Genomic DNA, 25,688 nt, shown 5'->3' with positions numbered 1-25,688 from the left:
ATCTTTCAAGAGACCTCAAAGAGCACTGCTCACTTCATGCTCTCTCTCTGCCACACTCCAGAGCGCTAATGTCTCCTGGAGGGAAGCTTTGCACGAAGCCGATGTCCTGGTTTTTACATCTGCTGCCCTGTTTTTCCATCTTCCCCCCAGGGTATGCCCCTTGATTGCCTGGCTGGTCAGGGGGACTTGCATTCCTGGGTCCCACAGGACTGGTAATTGAAGAAAAAAATCTTGGCAGGCTGCCACCCCAGGACACTGCACAGTTAGCAGATTGAGGCATACCTCCTTCTAGTCTTTCTGTGAAGGGGGCCTCTTGGCTTGTCCTAGAACTTTGCCCTGAGGAGCAGGCTTCAGGGTTGGTACATATCTAGTATATTAAGAGCTACTCTCAAGGAATGTAGGTTGTAGGCACCATCTTGGCACTCTCCTTCTGCCTTGTTCCAGCTTTGCTAGTATCTCTCAGAAAAGAAACTATACATTCATCTGCAGCCCCAGTTTTTGTGACTGTCACGCAGGGGGCCACCAAATTGCTTGGTTGGTGGGGCTTATGGTTGTGGTCCCACAGGACTGTACATATTTGCATAATTTTAAAAGCTGCTACCTGAGAGTCTGGCTTCCAAACAGTGTGAATCTAGGTACTGAGCTCCTCCCCTTTCAGTCACTGACAGGTCTTGGCACATCCTTACCTACTGAGAGCTAATAAAAATATAGTAGGCATTTTGGATAAGAACAAAAGTTTGAGAAATGACAGAGTTGGAGCAGAGTTGAAAGACAAGGTTCATCTTCTACACAAGGAGAGGGGGTTGTTTTATCTACTCTATAGATCAACAGAGTCAAGTAAAATGAAGAAAAAAAAAAGAATATGTTCCAAATGGAAGAATAAGATAAAACCTTACAAAAAAATCTTTAATAAAATGCAGATAATTTACCTAATAAAGAGCTAAAAGTAATGCTAATAAAGATGTTCATCGAATATGGGAAAAGAATGGATGAACACAGTGAGAGCTTCAATAAAGAGATGGAAAATAAAAGAAAGTACAAAATAGAAGTCACAGAGCTAAAGAATACAATAACTGAAAAACATACTAGAGAGGTTCAACAACAGATTACATGAAGTAGAAGGAAGGATCAGTTAACATGAATCCAAGCTGCTGGTGGAACTCACCCAATCACAGCAACAAAAAAAAAGAAAGAAAAAGAAAAAAAAATGAAGATAACTTAAGGGGCTTATGCAACAACATCAAGCAGACCAACATTTACATTATAAGGGTCCCAGAAGGGGGAGAGAAAGAGGCAGAAAACTTGTTTGAAGAAATAATGGCTAGAAACTTACTTAAGGAAGTTAAGGAAGGAAGTGGGGGAGGAAACAGACATCCAGATCCAGAAAGCCCAGAGATTTCCAAATAAGATGAAATCAAAGAGACCCACATCAAGACACATTATAATTAAAATGTCAAAAGTTAAAGATGAGAAAATATTAAAAGCAATAAGGAGAAAACAATTAGTTGTATACCAAGGAACCCCCATAATAAGTGTTTCAGCAGAAACTTTGTAGGCCAGAGGGAGTGGCATAATACATTCAAGATGCTGAAAGGAAAAAAAACTTCCAACTACAAATATTCTACCCAGCATAGTCATTCAAAATTGAAGGAGAGATCATGAGTTTTTCATACAACAAAAACTAAAGGTGTTCATCAAACTAAACCAGCTTTATAAGAAATGTTAAAGGAATTTCTTTAAACTGAAAAGAAACTTTGCTAATTGGTAACAAGAAAACATATGGAAGAATAAATCTCACTGGAAAGGTAAATACATAGCAGAAGTAGTGGATTAATCAATTATAAAGCTGGTATACAGGTTAAAAGACAAGGTAGTAAAAATTCTATGATTGTGATAATTAGCTACAGGATACAGAAGTAAAATGTGACATCAAAAACAAAGCATGGGATGGGGAAGAGTAAAAATGTAAGCTTTAGAATAGGATCAAACTTAAGTTATCAACTTAAAGTAGACTGTTATAATTAGAACTTGTTATATGTAAGCCTCATGGTAACCACAAAGTGAAAACTTACAGTAAATACAGAAGAGAGAAAGAGAAAGTAATAGAAGTATACCACTAAAGAAAGTCATCAAACCACAAAAGAAGAGAGCAAGAGAAGAAGAAAGGAACAAAGAGAACTACAAAAACAGAAAACAGTTAACAAAAATGACAAAAGTACGTATCTATCAATAATTACTTTAAATGTACATGGACTAAATTCTCCAATCAAAAGACATAGAGTGGCTATATGGATTAAAAAAAAAAAAAAACTAAATTTACACTGCCTATAAGAGACTCACTTCAGATGTAAGGACACATAGACTTAAAGTGAAGGGATGGGAAAAGATCTTTCATGCAAATGGAAACCTAAAGAAAGCAGGAGTAACTATACTTATATCAGACAAAACAGGCTTTAAAATGAAGGCTGAAATAAGAGACAAAAATGAGCATTACATAATGATAAAGAGGTCAATCCAACAAGAGGATATATAACATTTGTAAATATTTATGCACTCGATATAGGAGCATCTAAATATATAAAACAAATATTAACAGACTTAAAAGGAGAAATAGATAGCAATACAATAATAGTAGGGGATTTTAATACCCTATTTACATCAGTGGATAGATCATCCAGACAGAAAATCAATAAGGAAATATTGACCTTAAACATGTTAGACCAGATGAACTTAACAGATGTATACAGAATATTCCATCCACAGGCAACAGAATACACATTCTTCTTGAGTGCACATAGACCACAAAACAGGTCTTAATCAGGGACACCAAAGAATATGCCATCCCAATGACAGATGAGTTTCATCTTTAGGTATTGACCTGCTGTACCTCTTTAGAATTCTTTGGTCCTAAAGTTAACAAGAAAATACTGTCCTTGAACGACCCATTAACATAACATATATATGTAATATCCCATCCAAAAGCAACTGAATACACATTCTTTTCAAGTGCACATAGAATTCTTTGGTTTATGTTTCAAAGTGCCACATATTATCAGAGTTCTTGAGCATAAGAACAGGAGAATTCACCCTCCACCGAATGCTTCAGAGTAGATCAGAGAATGTCTTTCTGAAGTTTTCCAAATACCCAGTTTCCTCTTTGAATGGGTGTGGCTTAGTGTCATTGTGGATCTGCCACATTTAACTTACTGTTGCCTGAATGATTAAACATTATGTTAATATGTTCATTCTGTCCAGGTGTCATTCTCTATATCCTTCTGGTGGGATATCCACCCTTCTGGGATGAAGATCAACACAGACTCTATCAGCAGATCAAGGCTGGAGCTTATGATGTATGTAATAAATGTTCATATAACTGTAGATGAGTGTTTTTTGTTTTTTGACCAAGAACCAAATTTTTTCATTACAATTTTAACTATAATTTTCAACAATTTCTCTTACTATTTTTCTCTCTCCTAGGGAAAGGGAGATAAAGAGTAAGGAATGCAGCCTATGTATTCCATTTATATTTCCTTTTAGTTCACTATCTCCTAGGATTGAAAGAAATACAGTTGGAAGCCTCTAAGGAAGGACCTTGCTTGTAAAAATTTGGGGGTCTTAGTGCATTTTAAAACATAAAAAAAGAAAAGATTTTTGCTTTAGAAATGATTACTGCTTGTTCAGTTGAATAATATTCCCAAATGTTCGTCACATAATTTTAAGTAATATGTCAATAATACTTTGCAGTGATCCATGTATCAAATAGAACATTGTTCCATTATGTTAGCTTGACTTTTTTTGTCCTGTTTACATAATGGGCTTCTGTGCAAGCTTTCGTTTGAAGAATGGGTTTCACGATTTAAAAATTTTTGAAAATCACAATTCCAATACATTTAATTTACAATTAGAATATTTGAAAGTATGAGTATGAATTAAGTCCTAAATCTAAAAAGTAAGGCCTTATCTATTTTCTCTTTATGGCTTAACTTTGTTCATTGATATAATTTTCTCTCCTTTGACAAATATGTCTGTAAATATGATTTACCACCACGTCTGGGTACATCTCACATAACCAGCCCTCTGGAAATTAGAGTTCAAGGTCTGATGATGCTTTCCATTTTTTGGGTGTTTTTTTTTTGCTTTTATTTTATTTTATTTTATTATGTTATGTTAGTCTCCATACAGTACATCATTAGTTTTTGATATAGTGTTCCACGATTCATTGTTTTCATATAACACCCAGTGCTCCATGCAGTGGGGTAACTAAGAAATAGGCAATATTGGGCCCACCTGCTGTGCCCAAGTTAAAAGCTCAATGTGGAAGTTAAAGGAATTTAAAAAGTCTATATTTTTTTATCGGGTCTCATGAACTCAACATGGCATTGTTGAGTTCTACTATGGATGTGTGTATCACAAGAATTTAAAATGTATATTCTTTTAATTTTGAAGCATTCCATTTTAGTCAGACTAATAATTGGACCAAATTATGATTTACATGGCCACAGCTAGTACATTCATCATCTTTACAGACTACAAGGAGGCACCCCTCTGGGGGGATATAGCTCAGCAGATGCACTGTTTGATGAATGTGAAGGAGTGACTTCATTAAAATTTTAAAAAATGAGAAAAAGGTCCACCTTTATTCAGGCTGAACCAGCTCCCAATTTGCTGTCAGAAGATCTGTACAGCCTTGGATATTTCTTCAGTATCTCCTAATCATTAGCAAGTTTTTACAGCTGCCCAAAATAACTTTTGGAATTAAAATGACAGTTGTTAAACTGGCAGAATTTGAAATTAAAGAGTCACTATCATTTTTCTCCTATTTCATTTTGCCATTGGGTTGCAAAGTAGCCATTTTATAACTACTGAAAGTGAACTAAAGTCCAGGACACAGTGACAGTAGCATTTGTTCCAAGATTGTCTCTAAAAATTCATGAATTGAGAAAAGGACCTGATAGTCTGTCTGTTGTTTAGAAACTGATGGGATGTAAATTTTTCCAAACCTATCAAGGATAGTATTTCTACTACTAAATTATATAGAAATGAGGTTGCATTTTTATCAACAAAAGAAACTTAGAATAAATAGCTTTATTATATAGGTATTAGTGCACAAATGGCTTATTAAGAGAAGTTGTGAATATTGGTTCCTTTTAAGAACTTTGCTTTGATGAAATATGTAATTAAGTAGATTAACTTTTCTGAGATGTTAAAATGAATCTCAGCTCTTGTAGGCTGAGATTTCTTCTCAGTATTCTATGACAAATAGCCACAAGTAGTAAGTCAGTTTTGGCTCAGGTAATGGAAGCTGTGTTATGATCTCTACTATTACTTCTCATGAGTTGTGAAAAAACGTAATACCTCATTGTTTTTCTGTAATACCTCCTTTTGAATCTTGGTGTAATAGCATGACATCAACACATGTGACAGACTGTCAGCTTTATTGATGTTTGCAAATAATTATGAGAAATATTGCATAAAATTTTATTTTCAAACCAAAATAAGGATGCTTTGAGAGGACGAGAAGTTTATTTTAAAAACTTAATAAACTTGAGTTTATTTTTCTAAATTTTAAAATGTATGTACTAGGTATAATATGCAATTTAGAATATGTGTTTATCCCTTATTGGTTACTTTTCTTTAATATATAGAAAGAGAGGGAGATATATACATCTACATTGATTTATCTATCAATTTATCTATTTGTAGTTACAATTTAACTTCTACAAAAAGTAAATTTATGAAGAAATTCACCACTTAAGAAAATGATTAGTTTACTTGGCTCTTCCCTGTTTGACTGAGTGTATCTGTTTTTTAAACTCTTTATAAATTTGTGTTTTTGAAGTTTCCATCACCAGAGTGGGACACAGTGACTCCTGAAGCCAAAGACCTAATCAATAAAATGCTTACTATCAACCCTGCCAAGCGTATCACAGCCTCAGAGGCACTGAAACACCCATGGATCTGTGTAAGTGACAGTTCTCTAAAGACCTTAGGAGCAAAATTAAAAATATTTTTCATGGATTTAAAATAATTTTTGCAGAAAAAGATGAAACTAAAAATGAATGCATTTTTAACTCAAGGTATTTAAGAAAATAAATTTGTAATGCTGATAATTGCTATTGGGGTAACAATCTGATTTGCATAGATTGATAAATATTGCCTACAATAATACCAGGAATGAGTATTTCCCCTACCAGTTATTGATAATACTCATGAACAGAGGTCAAGAAAGTGACACCAAGATTAACTATATCCCAGTAGAGAATATTAGACAAAGTTCAATTATTTATCATTAGGCAGCTTTAGGGAAAAAAATAAGGTTTAGAAGCTTGTAGTGAAGTTATACTAGCAAGAAAGAATGGCCATAGTAGCATGCATATATTTTAGATGTGCTAAGAAAAACTGAAATTTGGGGGGAATGTAGAGATTTCAGTACATTTCTAGGATTAAGTGTCAAATGTTAGGGCAGTAAATATGGTGCTAAGTAAATGAAAGACAGTCCAATAGAAATATAATTAAAGACATTGAAATACAGATAATTTGGGGAATTATTGATACTCATTTCTCTACTTTCTATAGATAAATGTTGCACCTTCATTACAAATAGTCTTGGCAAAACTAGTCATCCATTATTAGGGAACTTTTTTTGCAGGTGAATACTCACAAGTTCATCATATGGGTTCAGGCACCATTAATGCAGATTTGATGAAGTTGAGATACTGTAATGCTTAGTATGTTTTAAATATCCTAAGTTTCTTTTCTTCCTCTTCCAGCAACGTTCTACTGTTGCTTCCATGATGCACAGACAGGAGACTGTAGACTGCTTAAAGAAATTTAATGCTAGAAGAAAACTAAAGGTAAGAAATTTTACATTTTTGTGGGGAGGTAGACTTGGCAGAGTGAGAAATGAGATTCTATATGAGAAAATAACTTTTCAGCAAAAGCCTTTAAATGTGCAGACCTCAGTAGTCTTATTACTCTTCTTCTGGGTCTTCAGAAAATGGAATAGTGCACTGGAATTAAGTCTACAGTGAAGAGCTAGGATCTCTGTGGCAGTGTGTGCTGTGGTTCCTCCCTTCGGAGGAAAACAACCCTGCAATTTGACAAGTGGAATCTGGCCACACACATGAGGGCAGCCCCAGCATTACGTGAGACATAAGCCTGCTGCTCTCAGGAAACAAAAAAAAAAACAAAAAACAAAAGCAGACAAATAAAAATCTCCTGACTGAAAGTAAGGCTAGGAGAAGATTTGTTATCAAAGACTGTTTATTTGTCAGGTCAAAGATTTGCATAAGCAACATTAATTTCATATTCTTATTTTTCTGACAGGGTGCCATCTTGACAACTATGCTGGCTACAAGGAACTTTTCAGGTACATGTGTTAAGAATTCTGTTCCTTATTCACTGCTTTCCTCTTTAGGTAGTCATCTTGGAATTAAAGAAAAATCTAGTAATTAGAAAAACACTGTTGTTTAGGGATAGCAAATATATGGCATGGAGGGCCTGTCATTAGGAATCCGCCTGGGTACTGTCTCCACAGAGACATTAGGCACGTGACTGCACTCTTCACGGGAGCACTCCAGCAGCCCCTCCCCTGGTCAGTGCCGTGCAGCCTTTGAAACCCACCTGTCATCCTTGCTGGGGGTACACACAAGTTGTGGAAATATGTACTCCCTCCTCTTGAAGCTCAGCATGTTGAACCTAGAATTAGTTCATTGATATTTCATCAACTAATAACTATAAATAAGATTTTTTTGTTTGTCTCATTCTCATAGGGAATCCAAATAAGCAAGATTTTTAAAAGAAGACCATTATTGAGGAACCCAGTTCTCTTAGGCCCAAGTTCTTTCAAAAGTACAGTTGTATCTTGGCACACTATAGGAATGGTTGCATATTTCAAAGGTATCTAAACTCAAGAATTTACAGAGAACCCTACCTCACAGTAATAACACAGGATAGTAAATGTTCCTCAAAATGATTCCATGATAAAAATAATTTTTTAAATAAAAGAAGCTAAGCCATTTCTTTATTATAGGATGACTTTCTAAAATGGAATTAATATATATTATGTCCGGAAATTACTTGAATTTTGGAACCCCCTTCTTTAATAGATTATCACAAAGGACCAGGTTTCCAAAAATCAAATTTTGGTAAATTCTAATTAGTCTTATGTATGGGGAGGGACTGAAGCAGCAAGAAAGCTGCATTTAGTAAAGTGGCTGTTGAGACTTGGAAGGATTATCAAATGATTTACCAAAAATACTACCACTTTACTTAGCTTACTATTTATATAAGAGAGATCTGAGACATCAAATTTTCCAGCTATTCTTCAGTTATTTCTCCCTGTACATACTTAACTCCTGGGTATTATAGTGCTATCAGGTGATGATCCATAACCTTATCAAATGTTCTTCAACCTTCTCAACTAATTTTTAGTTACTTTTTATGACTATGTTAAATGGTCAGCTTTTACCCCCCATTATATTTAGTTATACATAATGTGAAACCATAGGAGGCTTTCCAAAGGCTTCCACTGACCTGTTAAACAGCAACAAAGAATACAATGAGTAATGCTGCAAATTGAGGGACTGTGTTAGTCAAATGTATGTATTTTGTCCAATTTGTTTGGTGTAATAAATCGTCATTACTGCCTTTGTCAAGTTACCTGTTTTATGAACAGTTGATTAATATAGTTGACATTGATATGGGTGAGTTCAATATCATCTCATTAAATATTAGCTAATATATACTATATTCAAATAAATATTTCACTGTGGCCCAAAAATTAGTGAATCAATAAAAGATAGGATGATCAATATATATTGTTAAAGATCAACTAACTTGAAAAAATCTCCAATATTAAGACTGGGTTATTTTGTTAGTCTTAAATACACTCTTGGGCATAAATTGGGCCTTTTTAAATTTATAACACTCATGTATAGAAGCTTTTTGTGTACATCACCTTTTCCTTTTCATCACTGTGTAAACTAAAAACTCATGACTAATGTGTGAATTTTATATTGTTTCTGATGTCTAACATGAAAGGCAAACTTTTTTTTTTAATCCATCATTTCAAAACCAACTGAATAACATTGGACCCAGTTACAACATCTTGTACTTGATATTGCATTTTAGTTTTGAGTATTTTATTCATTCTGTTTCATTAGCAAACATGCTCTTTAAGGTAATTTGTCCATAAGTATATGGTTATAAAGTTGTTTTTTTTTTTCTTTTCTCCCTTTATGTGGAATGTATTTCTTGTGAGGTAAGGTGAATAGTAACCAAAAGGGACATTTCTGCATCTCCCAGGCCAAATCCCTGCTTACCCTGAATCATTGTCTTCTCTTTGCTTGCTATTGCAATTTCAACTATTCTGAGTTTGCTTTCTAACCTATTAACTGCCACAGGATTTACTTAATATTGCTTTTTAACTCTAGGCAAATACTATAGCTAAGGCAGCTATTCTTACAATTGTCAATTAATAATAAATTAATAGCTTTGTTGCTAAGGACTAAATAAAATTAACATTTTTGTATCTTAAATAAATTTAAAATTATACCAAAGTGATATCAAAATAATGTCCCAAATCAAATGGATGTCAGGAAATTACATGTTCATGCAGTTCTATTATAGCTAGGTATTTCCATTTCATATGCCAAAGTCTACTCTGATATACTTAAGTAATTATATATATATATATGACTTATATATATTATATATATATAAAACATTAAATGGAAACATAGGTATATACTTTGTCCTGCATATTCATATATGTTCTACACTTGGTGTACTTATTGTCATTAGCAGTTATATAATCTGTTAAGTGTGTATGAATGTACCCATTCACTAAGTATATTTTTTGAAAGGATGACTTCACCTTCTAATATACTCAAGAAGCTCAGTAACAAAAAGAATGCTAAAAGCTGTCCTTGGAGAAATTGAAGTTTCACATGAGACCATATAATTCAACGGTTCTTTGATTAGTTGAAGATTTTGTTTTGTTTTATGTCTCACCTCAAATTTTATGATTTTTAATTTTTTGATGTAAAAGGCTTTTGTTTATGAAAGCTTTGTATTCTGATTTTGAAGTATAAAAGAATACATCGTGCCTTTTTTTAAAGGTCCTATGCTAATTGTTTAAAAAATTTGCTCTTGGCCAATAATATGCCCTTTCATTTTAAATACAGTTAATACTATTTTTTGTAAAGATGAAAGCTCTTGATTTCAAATATATATATATTTTATATATATTTATTTATTTTAAAAGGATGTTACTTAGCCAGAGCAAATTTTCACAAATAAATTTCAAACCTTCAGAAAGAGGGGCTTAAGTGGCAGAACTGACATGGTCACCATACTTGTGGTATGAATGAACATGTAATACAATCTGTCTGAAGACTGAAAGCAACTTTCTGGATTACAAAAGCATAGTCCAGTTAAAGTTCCAGTATCCTTTTCGCAACCAACAGTGAAATAAAGTCCAATAACATAACAGGCAAAGTGTTCAATTTATGCAATGAACTGAATAAGAATTTAGTGCTAAATTTGATGTGGCAAAACCAAGAAAAGCGATACTGTATTTCTATGTCCCGTAAGCTCGCGCTCATTAGTGTGACCTTGATAATTTGGCATATGTTGGCCATAACTCAATAAAGGTGATAGAAGGAAACAATAACCTGATTTGTTGCCTGGCATCGGTTTCTGTGGATAACTCACTGAAATGATTTTACTCTCATTTTGCAGCAGCCAAGAGTTTGTTGAAGAAACCAGATGGAGTAAAGGTAAGTTAAACAGGTGCTCCTAAAATCACTTCTGACTTTCAGATGCTGGATCATTTCAAATGTTAAATATAAATTGTGAGTTTTCACAGCTTGTATTTTTTATAGTTCCTCTAAAGGAGACAGGTTGAAGTATAAAATAATTAATATGTAAAGATGACTGATATGTATGTCAAGAAAAAGTGTATTTTTCTGTTTTATTATATACTAAATAATCTGACAAAATAATGCTTTTATATGAAGTTGTTGTAGAAAATGAATGTCTAAATCCTCTCTGCTTTACTACAGTCCCAAACTATCATAGTGACCTGAAAATCAATGAAAACCAAATGCTTTGCAGCTAGTTATGCTAGGTTCTTGAAGTCTGCTGAAATGTATAACCTGGAAAAAAAAATAAAATAAAATCATAGGGTCTGGGAAATTAAATGTCAAATGATTAAATTTCTCTGCTTGGGCAGTTTTTATAAAGGTCTTAATTGTTCCTGTGCTTTTCTTATAAGGTATTAAGACATACTCAAGGTGAATATTCTGAAAAATTATAGAAAAATTTTCCAAAAAAGATAACAACAGGATATTTTGGCTTTCTTGGATTTCTAAACAAAGTAATACAACTTATTTTCTATTGATTTTATTTTGTTTCATGGGAATTTATCTTTGTTTGAATGTAACCTTATATTTGTATTATGTTTGTTATCTTTCCGGAGTATTACCTAAGTATTTTGTTTCTTTAATCCTTTTCTTTCTCTTCCAATGGCAGATGCATACATTCCTCATGAACACTTCAACATTCTTGGGAATTAGTTAATATTCTAACATTTGAACTTGAGCCAAAGTCAGGTGGTCAGTTCATTTTGAAAATATAACATAGAAAATCATATATCACTTATGCTCATGCCCAATCATTTCTTCACCTCCGATTTATGTGTGATTTGGGAATTTCCAGAGCTGTAGTTACCATGCACTTGTGATTCCCATTAGAATGGCATTTGCCTTTTACAAATTCCTTCCTCAACCTGTAATGTTCTCTTCCTTCTGCTTAGTTCATTCAGTTTCAGTTTCATTAATGACAGTTGATGTTGCCTTTTTCCCAATATTACATTGGTGGAAATGTGATATTTTAAATTTTCCAAATGTTTCATTCTGTGTATTTCTGTACCTTTCAGTGATGCAGAGGTCACAATTCCTATAGAGATATTTATTTTTACTACTATCCTTATATAGAAAGAAACATTTCCAGAACTTTTTTTCTTCTAGACGACTTATAGCTTCTCTTTAAAGAGAAATTTATTCTGTGCTCCATGCTTTGATGCTTTAAAAATTCAACCGGTCATATTTTTTTCTTTTCCTTTCTCTTTGACTGGTCAATTCAGAAAAGGAAGTCCAGTTCGAGTGTTCAGATGATGGTGAGGATCTCTATCTGCCAGATTTCTCCTCCTGTGAAAATTCACACTTAGGAATAAAAACAGTCTTATTTACCTAAGTTAGTGTAAGTGTAGAAAGTGTAGGGCCATTACACGTCAGTGTCAATTGACATCAAAACATGGTACCCACATTCACATAATACTGTTTCTGTTTATCTTTGAAATTGAATTTTTAAAATATGCTTTATACCTTTATCCATATGCTATTAAAGGATCTTTTATAAGACCAGAGTCCAGTTTTCTCTTGAAACTGAAGAGATCATGACATAGTTAATGTCTGTTTAATGATAAGTGAAGGAATACTCTAGGATTATTTTTAAGTGATGATCATGATTACTAAAATAGTTATTTTTAGTTCAGATACACTATAATGCATCTACCATGAAGTTTATAAATAGTGTGAAAGTGAGCGTACAATGGACCCATCCTAGTTAAGCACCTTATAGAGGAAACATTTATTAACCTCAAAACTGAATAAAAACACCTGAGAAATAAAAATATCTTGCCCATGCCTCATAACAATAATTCAGTGAATCACTAAAATATCTGGTTTGATTTAGTTTTGTTAAAGAAAAATAGCTTCCATAACATAAAATAACTACATTTCATAAACAAAAGTGCCAGAGTTCTTATATGTTTAAGAGACAGCTTATAGTTTAACTCCTACTTAACATTTGACTCTTTAATAAAAAAGAAGTCCTCCTAGTCTTTTACTTAGAAATTCTCCTATTATTTTTCAACTAATTAATATTGCAAGTACCTTCAAAAGACTTCCCATAGTAATAAAAGATCATTAAGCTTATCTTTACATTGACTTAAAAAGTTTGTAACTGTACATTTAAACACAACTAAAAGTGGTGGTTGAGTCTCATATTCATTTAACTCCTATTTGCCATGCCTGACAATAAAGCATGGCTCATCCAGGCAGAATGGCCCTCAATCGGAAGACCTGGTGGTGTGTGTACGCTGTGTACCTATGTGTGAACGTGTGTAGGGGTGTGTGTTGCATGTGTGTGCACACATTTGTGCAGAGAAGTATGTGTGCATAGGTGTGCATGTGTGACATTTTCACTGAAAGAAATCAGTTCTTCACAACCATTCTAGAAAATAATCAAGTCTCTTCTCTCAAAACTGAAGTAAAAGTATCTCAGTATATTCCTCTTTTACTTTTGTATCCGCTGATATAAACTGAATATAACATAATAAATATATGTGGTGCTTTCATTATAAGTACCTCTGATCATTTGATAAGAAGTCAGCTGTGTTTTGCCACGCACTCTTCCTGATAGGAAATTATTTGTGTGCATCCCTCCTCTTTTATTATGTATTTCATACTAACATAAGTACTAAATTTTGATCCCTTTTTAATAGATTCCATTACCTCTTATCTCTTTCTGGCTATTGCACAAATTTGATGTTAAATTCTGTACACTTTTATTTAAAGAAAAAATTTTAGACCATCTGCAAAATAGAGATTGGTGGTTTAACATTTAAAGAGTTTTTCAGTAAAGGGCACCAGAAGTTTTCTCTTTTTCTTCATGTCACAGAGCTTAGTGTTATATAGCTTAATTAAATAATACTGATACCAAACAATCACACAAATGTGAATGAATAGAAAAGCAAAATATTACATGCCTATATTAATTTCTTTAACCTTCTATGTTCTTCCCAGTCCTGGTTTCAATATGATCTTCAGGTATAAAATACAAAAGAAAAAAAAAAAAACCTCCCAGAAAGTCCCAATAAAATTAGTGTAATTGCTTATAAACTCATTTGGTATTCATCTATTTTACGCAGTATATTTTTCTCTTTGAGACCCTTAAGAACATTTATACTAAAATTATGGGATGTGTTCCTTTAGATAATAATATGTAAAGAAAATACCTAGATAATGTAGTACAAAAGAATGAATGTTAATTTATAGCTCCGTTTGGTAACCATAATGTAAGTTATCATGCATGAGTTTAAATGAATGTTGATTATTACTGTTTAGTTTTTGATTCTTTAGTGCCCAAACTCATTTGTGATTTCAAGTTGCCACTTGTCTACAAAGAGTTTTCTCTATGGACCCATTATAATACTTACCCTCTGAGTTGCTTTCACCATGTGGCTTCCACTGTGATATGATCTTTCTTTAAGGTCAACCCCAATATGTTAAAGCAAATGAATGATATTACCAAACGCAATCTTCAACAGTAGCACTTTGAAAGAAAAGCAAAGTAGTAACACTTTGACAGAAAACAGTGTTTTCCTCTCAAACAATTGTGAAAAAAGTCTTTTTACATTCAGAATATAGTAAAGAATTCAATTTGCCCATTTACAATTGGGCAAAAAACAACATGTGTTTTTTAAAGGAGGTCCAGACTTACCATTTTAAAAATATATTATAAAGCCTGCATTTCATCAGAAGATCTAAGTTTTGAAGATCTGAGTTTTGACCTACTAAGCAAAGCGACAATGGCTTCCCAGAGAAGGACGGTCTATGTGTGACTTCAGGATCAAGAATAAAATGAAAAAAAAAAAAGGAATGTATTCATAACAGAAAACAACTGGAAGCTGGGAACAGAATCCAACTTGAAGAGTATGAAAATGTTTATATTTATTTCATACTCTGAAACTTAATTTGAGCTCCACTGAAGCAGTTCTTTGTTGGCCAGTGTGGCACAGCCAAAGCAGTGAAGGCTGTTTTATCAACCCACCATCACAGACACAGTCCTAGTCTATGTGTGACCACCGGAGACTAGAATTGATTATCATTCCTGTCAGACATCACGGTGTCTTTCACGTTCATCCTCAGTGGATCTTTATTTTCATGTCTATATCTCCACATAGACATGCTGCAATGTAGAGACATCAGCTACCAAGGGGTTTAAGGCATCTCTGTTTCTATTTTCTGCATACCTACAGATAAACAACAAAGCCAACGTGGTAACCAGCCCCAAAGAAAATATTCCTACCCCAGCGCTGGTATACCTGGACTCTGTAACCCTTCTTAAGTTCTTCATTGTTTTTTGTTGTTTCTCTCATTTGCTTTCACTATATAGATACATGTATAAGTATTTTGTTTTGTTGGGTTTTGTTTTGCTTTCAAAGATATAAGAAAAGTTCATTTCTTTTTTCTTTTTGTTAAGGTAGTTGCCAAGCAGTGTGCTTTTAACATGAGACGATCTCATTTCACTGTTGAACATTATTCTGATAGCTGTGGTCTCTGTAGTTGAAATTGTTGCATGCTGCTTTAGAAATACAGTAGAATGCGCTTTGGTTGCTCTTAGCTCTTCTGATGGTAGCTCTAGATTATGCAAACAATGGTTTCCTCCTTTCATGATGGAAATGCTGACATCAAGGAGAGCTAAGGGGATGATTGCTAGACAACAGTAAATGTAGACCTTATTCAGAGTTCCCATTTCTTCTTATTAAAAGACAGCAGGGCTTTGTAAGACCTCACTTTTTGAGATGAAGAGGCATTGGGTAATTTTGAGGTTTTTGTTTGTTGTGTTTTAAATGATCACTGTTTCACTTTAATCCAAAGAATGAAATGTATAGCATAGAGCTTTGAATTATCAGTGGAAGCCAGTTTTGCCCATTTTAATCAAATTCACACTATTTACAACTAAATCATTTTAATACTTTGCGATAGTGTTATGTTAAAAGTCAAGATTTGAATACTGGCATTCAGTACTCTGAGTTCCGTAATGGTTCGCTCAAACTATTACATATTTTGATACAGGTTTTCTGAAATATTTCTGATTTTTTACTGTACTCTGTACTGTTATTTTAAATGAATAAAAAAATACTAAGGGAAATTATTTCACTTGGGTTAACCAGAAGGTTCAGTTTAAAACATTTAAAGGAAAAAGGACATATCAAGATAGCAAGTTATCTATGAGTAAAAAACAATGTCAATCACACCTCTAGCCAGGGAAAGGAAGAAGGGAAGCAGTAAATGTGTTCTCTAACTGTTATAGCATAAACTGTGGTGAAGAGGAGATCCTGGAGGACAGAGTGCTTATAGTTGGAGAAAATTTTCAGTGAGCTGCAGTAACTCGGTTACCAAGACATCATGCAATGAAAGTGCCAAGCATGCCAATGGACACTGAATCTTTTTTACATCAGTCATTTGAGTGTTATTTTCCACTTGGGAATATTTCTTCAATTCTCTGGTGGAAAGCAGAAAGGAATAATAATATTTTCTTCATGGAAAAGCATGACTTTACAAGCAAATCTGTATATGTAGTCCATAAAGCTGAAATTTATTTTTAGGTATGAATTAACATAGCATTTAGTAGATTATAGTGATTATATGATTAGTTCTAGAATCCTTTAAATGAACCTTTTCAGTATTCCATAGAATTGCTTATGGACTTTTGAAATACATTCTTTAGGATAGCCTTTTTTTTTTTTTTTAAGCAAGGCACAGTGTTCTAGATTTTTCAGAGTATTTATCTGTGTATAAACTATACACTACTAACTATAGTGATGACACCATAATCCATTCTCAGAGATACACCGGGAAAAAAAATCCTCACAAAGGATTCAAGATCATTTTAAAGAGTTCTAATCTCTAGGGTCCTTGGTCCGTTTTCTATAGGACGCACATTAACAGCCTACTCACTAAAGAAAAGGAAGTTCTGCTACAGAACTTTGTGAAACAGTGAGTGCCTCTTTAGGTCTCCAAACTTCAAAGCCTTGTCTGTTTACTGATCACGAATAAGGTCTTTTGCATGCTGCTGCTGGGTACTGAGGTATCCTATCTCATGGGCTCATCAGGGAGATCTTTCATCAGTGATCTTGTCAGCTGCTACCTCTGACAGTGGTTAACATCGCTTAAGCTCTGGTCACTATTTAGTTTTGTCAGCTGGCTCACTCTGCTCTGTCCCTCACACTCGTAAGAATGTACTTACCAATGCGAACTGTTTCTTTCTCTATTTTGTTCTCACTCAGGAGCCCCAAACTACTGTAATCCACAACCCTGATGGAAACAAGGTATTCAGAAAGAATCAACATCATCTTGCTTTAACAAGATTACACATTTCATCAAATATCTAAAGCAAAATTAATTCATTATCTAAACATGGGAAAGAAAATTCTTACCCTTTTTCTACCACACTTTTTTGGGGGGGACTTAATTTATCTAGAATTGTACACATATTTCTTTCAAAACAAAAATGAATGACATCTTGAAAGAGAAATGAATGGCCAGTAAAAGTCGGGTTAAGCAAAGTCTTTATGTCAAGATGACTGTGTATCTTAAGCAATTCCATCTGGTCCTTTTTTTTTTCTTCTCCATGTCTGTCTGTGCATTGTGCTTTCATTATATTCTGCATGAAATTTTAGAATTTCTTGCTATATCATTTCAGTGTCTTCAAAAAAATCAACTTGAGTTCATAGGTGTTTAACGTTGCTTTTGAGTTTTATTTATTCTGTTGTCATAGTGCTTTTTCTGTTAATTCCCTGTTGTTTTTGTTGTTTGGCATGAAATTGAGGATAATCAGGGAGTTTCAATTCTTATGAAATGTTTGTTTTTGTTGAATTATATGCATTTCAGTAACAGATATTTAACCACTTAGGCTGAAAGAAGACTGGAATGTTTTCTGTCTGTTGTAGATTGTTTGTGTAGCATGTTAACTAAATGATAGTACTTGTATACATGCTATAGGATGAAAGAAGACATTTTCTGAACATATTCCATGTTTCCAATTTACTAATTCTCATATTTTATTGTATCTCTAAGGGAAGGAAAAAATATTTCATCAGATTTTTCTCAAATATCAAATAGAGTCATGGGTCTAATTTCTCCTTACTCTTATCAACAATGTTTACATCTTAGAAAACACATTTCCTCTGGTTTAACATTTAGTTCAATATTAAAATCATTAAAATAAAAAATCAAGTATTCTTTAATATGAGATGTATTTTATGGTCATGACATTTAAAATATTTTAAGTTCCTAAAAGACTTGTAGTACTCAGGAGCATCGTGTAGAACAATTTTTTTAATATCGTTAGCAAATGAAAGACCAAGCATAACAGCTGGAGTGGATACTTCAATAGTTCTAGCTATATCATTTGTAAGAGTTCCTGCATGATATTTCTTGCTTACAATGAATTAGTTTACTTTCACAGTGCATGGGTTTACCTTCATCTTGAGTTTAAATTTGAACACTAGGTCGCATTAAGAAACGCATGAAGACTCTCTGCTTTGGTTTTGTGTGTATGGAGAGACTCTGGATACACATTTAATTAGTCTGTCCCTTTGGCTTAAATATTACGTATGATATTTATATAAATTGATTGCTTTTTTGATTTTTGAACCTCTACAAGGACACTGATTGGTATTTGCATCATTTTCCAAAATCTGTTTTTCATCACTGAGCACATAGCTCTGGATTGAAAGTTTGTTTCCAATTTCTTTCAGCTCTAGCCTTTAATCATTACAAGTAGAAAATTGTGTTTTTCTTATGAATACCACTAAATTTCTTTGCTAGAAAATATTTTGTTAGCACATTATTAGTGGAAAAATTTAACAAATCATTTTAAAAAACTGTATCTTAATACTGGCAGTTACAGTGTCCTTTTAAGTGTGCTTATTAATCTTCAACTTCATTTGTAGTTTTACAAAGAAATAGCTTTGTCTTCCCATTATGGGAGCAGGTTTCTTATCAATAACAGCCAGTTTCTAATTAAGAAATGGATGAAAAATCTAATTGTCCTTGAAAGTAAATTATTCATATAATTCCACTGCGCTTATCACAAACATGGAAATTCTTGTTAAAAGCAATTTCAGCATAATTCAGCTTAGTACCCCTAGCTTCCTCATCAAATGATGCAATGAAATGCTTTCTGTCTCTACACAGGAATAAGACGAATAGGCTGTGAATTCAGTGCCTAATACAGTGCCTTAAACAAAGAAGGGGTTATTTACTGATTAATTGGGAAGAGAAAGTGTTCTATTTTAGGGTCAAATTCATTAGGCTAGTATATTCAATTTATGATAAATATATAGAAAAAACACACCTTATGGGGCACTGTAACCAAATACGGCCACACACAGCTCTTAAAATAAGTTGCATACTTTGGTGCTTCTACAAATAACCTAGATTTATCATGCTTCAGAGTAGGCCACCAGAGTACTCCTTTTTGAAATGTTTGCAGCATTTGGCATTTTATTTCCATTAAAATCACATAATGTATTTGTCCATCTGCATGTCAATATATGTACACAGCTTGCTGATGAATTTTGCATGACATGTATATCACTTGCCAATTTTAAGAAGAAGAAAGTGAAGTTTTCCATTGTTTGCAACTTAACACATGTTTTCTTCTCAACAGGAGTCAACTGAGAGTTCAAATACAACAATTGAGGATGAAGATGTGAAAGGTATGATCAAATCAGAAATGGAAAATCCTGATTAGAGTTCCATATAAATCAGAAAAATAATTGTTTCAAATAACTAACAAGTTTGGGAAGTAGGCCTATTCTAAAAATCAAAAATAATTTTCTTTTTATATGTACACTATTATTTTGATTATATGTATTGATTTTGTCAATTTTTTCACATTCTTTTCTCTGTTTTGATATAGAGACAAATGTAGGATATTCAAGCACATTGTGATTTTAAACTAGTAATTACAGTCTGAGGACATAATATCAAATTGTAAATGTTCAGTCAGAAGGTAATATAAAATGTGTATCTATGTCTAAAAAACAGCTTATGTTCAAGAATAGAGTATGAAAAGGACTATTTTTTAAAACCTTTAATGGTCTCAGTGAGTTTCAACATTTGGCAGCCTTTTTATCCTAGGTTTTTGTGCCCTTTCCTAATCTATTCTTGACCTCCATTCACTTGAGTTGCCTAGGTTCTTTTAGAAATATAAATGAGTCATTGCCAGCATTTCTATGAACATCTCACTGCCTCTGCACATACATGCTAAACATACTTTGACTTCTTTTTGGTCTCATGGCTGTTTTAGAAGTATTAATTTTGCTTCAGTTTCTTTCACAGTTTTGTGTTCTCATTTTTGTAATTCGGCTGTGTAACTACAATTTCTACTGGCCACTTGTCTAGAAGCCATTCCAAAAAAGAATGGTAACAATAGGATGTTTAAAAAGTATTAAAGATGTATTAAAGAAAAATAAGCATAAAACAAATTCAGAGAAATGATTTGTCAGATAATTAAACATTATTTGGAAAGATTATATACCTAATAGTATCAACATGGGCTGTCATTTTGTAGGTGGCATTAGTAAGACACAATTTTGGAGAACTGTATTCATGTTTAGAATAAAGAACCTGGAAACTCTCAGGTCAAGGAGACAGATAAGCAATTTAGGAAATAAAAATGCCTGCAGACCACAAGTTACCAGTCACCTATGCTGACTTTTCCCTCTTTGGTTGAATAGAACAGCTGACTCTATTATATTAAAGTGTGCTCTCTATTTATATTTTAGTGCACTGACCTAACTCTGCTAGAGGTAGTCAGTCATTTTTTTTTCTTTTACAGTGGAAAGGTGGATAGCTGTGTCAAGGATTTTATTTAGTAGGTCTATTCATCTCACTCTTTTCCTGAGCTAAAATTTGAATAGAATTTTTTGAATCACTGATGCCCGCCGCATTAGATAAAGAGATTTTTTTAAACCAAATAAGCAGATATGCCATTTAGCTTTCTCAGTGATTCAGAAAGCATCATCTTTGAAAGTATTTTGGATTCATTAGCTCTTTCAGCCAAGCAAAATGTTTATATTCTCTTGAGCAAGAATCAGGGGAAATAAACCTGTGCATTATCCACTAGAAAGACTGAATCTTTAAACAGCTGAATAGTATTAGAATAGCAGCACCTCACCATGTGCAGTTCATCCTAATAAACATATTCCTTGGTGATCACAAGCAAGGTTTTAATAAGTGGTCTTTCTCACCTGAATTTGACTCTTTACTAAGTTTTGGTTTAGGATGATCGCTATTAATGTATGTAAATGTCAACATAAAAACAGAATGCCTGTCAGTCCTACCTTATAGTTTATAATATTTTTTGATGAAATAAAATTATATCAGCACCTCTCAGAACATAGTTCTCTCCAAATCACAACAATGATATTGGCTTCATTTTGCCTCTGGGATTTCACAAATTGAGATAGTTATTTGTCTTTATGGTTCCGTGCTGAGACTACACACACCAAATGTTAGAGAAATTAAATATAATATTGAGATGGAAAGAAATGTCCAGTTGATTACTGACCCCAAAGTGTTTTGGTTTATTTCTTTGAATTCAATGAATAAGTTATTGAAGTTTCTGCTTAATTTTCCTTGCGTGGGTGTGGCCGCAGAGTCACAGATATAACACATTAGGCATCATTCTCTGTAAGACCCACACAGCTTTTTGGTGGCTGACCTTTTTTAATATTGAATGATGTTGGAAACCTGTCAGACTAGAAGGCACTTTAAAAAATCACCCAGGTCATCATTCTGACTCCAAGACAGGTGGTATATAAAACTGTCATAAATATTTTTAATGTATTTATTGTGTTGGTGATATGCTTATATGGGAATCTCTTCATTAATCAGGACACAGTCCTTCAGAAAGACCCTAATTGATTTCTGCATTTGTATGACTGTGCTCTTTTCTCTTTACCTCAGAGTTTGCTATAGCTCCGGGTAGCTTGGTAGAGAATGTTTACTGACCAGCTGTGTTAGAAGCCAAATTTACCTTTATATCTAAGCTGTAGGAACTCAAAAAGACCATCAGTTATATAACCTCTCTATATAGAGAGCCACACCCTCTCTACAAAGCCACATCCTACCTACAAAATTTACTGTCTTTCTTCCACATACTTTCCAGCCCTTTCCCTTCTGTATACAACTTTGTTAACAGGGTGAAACACCAGACTTCTGAACATATTCTTAAAGGCATATTCCCCTAGCATGCTCCTGCATGCAGTCACATGCTCCATCCATTCCTGGTGGCTGTCCCACCTAACAACAACACCTAGACTTACATTGTTTCATGGTGGCATATGATCCCTGGAATACCATAGTACATGCTTCCATGCCAGTGCAGTGCACATTCTGTCCAATCCCCAAGGACCAACCTCGCAGTGACAGTTCTGCACCCTCTCTACTATAAAGAAACAGCGGGGGGAGGATATTAACACATCGTGGTGACCTAGACAAAGGAAGAAATGAAAACCAACAGCAGAATACCTCTTGCTGGCCTTTTCAGGGGGAAAAAAGTTGGGCCAACTGCTCTTAAGGAGGAAGGAAGTATTAGGCATAGTAGATGAGTAGTCCTTCACATTCAGGGAACCTAGAGTGCCTAGAGAGCCAGAATTTGGAGAAGACCCATTTTCTTTGAACTCTCCTTGTTAGTTTTCATTCAGAATGGCCTTTGGTTTTCATAAGGCCCCAATCTATGTGTTATTCTTAAACTGTATGTAGGCTACCTCAGTTTTTTCATTCAGCAGTTATTTATTGAATGCCTACTGTTCATCTGAGCTCCACATCTTCTCTTGGTGACTAGTCTTATTCAAGAATTTTCAACAACTCAAGAGTCAAGATGTTCTTCTGTACGTTTTACATGGAAGTTTTTATGCTATAATTTAGGCTGTTTCTCTCATCTAATTCAACAAATGTCAAGAAAATTGACTTTAAAAAGTGAGACCCAACATAAATTCATTTTATTTCTAAAAGTCTTTTCATTTTTCATTTTTAAAAAAACTTCAGCATTTAGTTATAACCACAACATTTCCCTTCCCAAGCTCACAGTCATCCTAAGGGATTGTTTTACAATTTTTCTTTTTAAAAAGCTTCTTAAGTTCACTGTTTTCTCTTTCCAAAGCAATGTGGACTTCCTAGTGTGGACCTTTTGAGCCATTTCCTAATTTTGTCCTATATTTAAAAATCAAATATTATCTCTAACTCTATGTCTGTAAACTCAGAGGGATACACCATGTAATGGAAAGACGGTAATGGCTTAAAAAATAAATGGGAGTCTTAATGAGGCATAGCTACTACCACAGAAGCACTGTACAGTAAAAACAGCTATATGCACCCCAAAACAAACAAGTTTTCCTATTAGAATTCACTGGTGTTTTCAAAATAGGATTTTTAGGTCTAAAATTATTGAAATAGTCATTCCATTTTTAATACATTTCTAGTAAAACAAATACTTGTAGATGGCAACACTAACAGTGCAGCGCTCTGTAAACATGGGTGTCCTTAAAGCCAATGATACGTAGCAATGGTCCTCTCAGCACTGTATACATTTGAAGACTGTCCTTTGGTTTGTGGCTGTAACCACAGTTTGCAGGGCCTGTCACTGTATGCCACAATGTCTCTCCACCTCATAATCTGCCAACACCATTGCTCAGAATCAGCTACTTCTTCCTGATGGGTATGCATCGGTTTGGTCCATCTGCTGCTCTTTCCTAGAGTTCCAGAGTTCTGCAACACCTGTCGAAGTTGGACTCCTCTGTGCCCTTATGTTAGCTCTGTCACTCGTCCTGCTTCCAGCATCTCATTGCATACAGCTCACCATTGAGTAGCTTCTTGGATTTCTTGCTGCATCTCATCTTTCTTACAGATCTAGACCAGTGGAGCTCTGTACAAGCAGAAATGTATTGCTATGAGTATGGGGACTTCATTCTGGTTTATCCTCTTTTTCCTTTTGCTGACAAATAGATGATGATAATGAAGTTGCATAGAATGTTTGCAAAAGGCCCAGTTAAGGGCATGGGTTGACACCCGTATCATTTGAATTGGGCCTGGTATTTGATGACATCTGGATATAAAGGTCTTGGCTTATCTACAGAATCACTTGGTTAATGAGCTTTTTGTGTATGTCTTTGTGAATCTGTACATTAGTGGACAGTGTGATGACTAAATACTCAGATTCAACTATTCTTAAATTCTATTTACAATGAAAACTGTCATTGCTGGGTAGAATTCCCTGATGCAGATGATCACATGAAACCAATCTTCTTCAGATCCCTCTGTGGTTTGTAACTCAGCATTTGTCCTACATGCCTTTCTCTCTTCAAGAGAATCTGCAAATTAAGAAACTTCTGGTTGTTTTCTTTAAAAACCTTTGATAATTATGTCATTCCATTAGGTTAAAAGTGTCTTAAAAGACCTGTAGTGCAGTGCATAATAACTTCTTTCAGATTTCTAATCCAAATTTGATTGCATGTGTATATCTGCCTGTTGATCTTTTAACTTTTAAATCAGGATCAATAACTTATAGAACTGATGCAGAATTTATTCTGCTCTACCACCAATAATAAAATAACTTCATTTCTCTTTATTTTTCTTTTTTACATTCCTTTATTTTACCTCCATATTCACTCAGGTTTTTCCATTTACTCTTTGCCTCCTTAAATTTGTCAGTGATAGCCGCAGGCTTCTTTAACCATGCTGACAAAATGTGGGGGTCAAAACTGCTGCCAACTCGCACTTAAAACAAAGTCCTAAATCAAAATGAACAAAACCAACTAACAAAAACATGTAACTGCTCATTTTTTATCATTAAGAAAACACAGGCTCAATGAATGCTAATTCAGTTGGAGATTTAATACAAGCTGTTTATTACAGTTATAAAAGAAACCACCAGAAAAACACAAGCAGGAGCAGTAAAAAGGAGTAACACTCTTGGGAGTGTGACTAGAACTTAAAAGGGAGGTAGGAAAAGATGGGTTTTTTATATCCAATGTACTGCTGTTGTATGATTTGTTCATGTGTGTGACATTTTGACTAGTATAGCAAAAGTCTAAAATTTTTAAAACAAGAAAACACAGGCTCATCCTATATTGATAAATTTTCTCAAAGTTTCTATAAATTGCTTTAGCAAGTTTGCAAAACTCTATAAATGGAGCACCTGTTTTATTAAATACTTCATAAATTCTACATCATTTATGTTCTAAGATTCCTGCCATCAATTTCCCAATCTTTTTTATTTTTAGATAAAAATCTTGTATTTACACAACATGCTTTTCATAATATTTATATTGAGACTACGCTACAGGTTTAGTATTTTTACTGACAAAGGCTTGTGACATAGAAAGCATATTAATGTATTGCATTTTAGCCAGGTTTAGCTCTCTCATAAGAAAAAAATGTAATTTGTTCTAACATACTTTCCCAATACTTATATTTAAAATGACCACCAAGGACCTATATTAAGTTAGCATTTGGCTTTCAGAACTGCAGTGTAAAAATATTTGCTAATTGCTGTGCTTTTTTTTATATTATTCTTTGAAGACAGATGAACTCCTGTTTAAATTTTGTTTTTACTTTCACCTTATTTTGGGGTTTTTTGGTATACTTTTAAATTTTATTTTATTTTCATTCCAGTATAGTTAACATACAGTGTTTTGTTAGTTTCAGGTATACAGTATAGTGATTCAACAATTCCATACATCACCCAGTACTCATCACAACAAGTGCTCTTCTTAATCCCCATTCCCTACGTCACCTCTCCCCCACCCACCCACCTCCCCTCTG

At 33.8% G+C, this 25,688-nt stretch overlaps 1 protein-coding gene across 12 annotated transcripts in view; it reads left to right on the top strand.

Moving 5' to 3' along the window:
* The window catches only part of CAMK2D (calcium/calmodulin dependent protein kinase II delta), a 315,365-nt gene that overhangs the window by 254,870 nt on the left and 34,807 nt on the right, over positions 1 to 25,688 (top strand). For 3 of the 12 annotated variants that reach the window (XM_027600484.2, XM_027600476.2, XM_027600481.2), the window contains exons 9-16: positions 3,256 to 3,350; positions 5,840 to 5,962; positions 6,771 to 6,854; positions 7,327 to 7,369; positions 10,744 to 10,781; positions 15,107 to 15,166; positions 17,141 to 17,182; positions 19,528 to 19,576. In XM_027600484.2, the coding sequence (XP_027456285.1) occupies positions 3,256 to 3,350; positions 5,840 to 5,962; positions 6,771 to 6,854; positions 7,327 to 7,369; positions 10,744 to 10,781; positions 15,107 to 15,166; positions 17,141 to 17,182; positions 19,528 to 19,576 (534 nt within the window). The remainder of the gene's footprint in view (positions 1 to 3,255; positions 3,351 to 5,839; positions 5,963 to 6,770; positions 6,855 to 7,326; positions 7,370 to 10,743; positions 10,782 to 15,106; positions 15,167 to 17,140; positions 17,183 to 19,527; positions 19,577 to 25,688) is intronic. The other 9 variants (XM_027600478.2, XM_027600477.2, XM_027600483.2 and 6 more) reach the window with 5 other exon arrangements.

This window comes from Zalophus californianus, chromosome 2, assembly GCF_009762305.2.
Source record: "Zalophus californianus isolate mZalCal1 chromosome 2, mZalCal1.pri.v2, whole genome shotgun sequence".
In the NCBI taxonomy this organism is placed as follows: Eukaryota; Metazoa; Chordata; class Mammalia; order Carnivora; family Otariidae; genus Zalophus; species Zalophus californianus.
The sequence above is the reverse complement of the archived record's forward strand: the minus strand, read 5'-3'. Positions and strand labels throughout refer to the sequence as shown.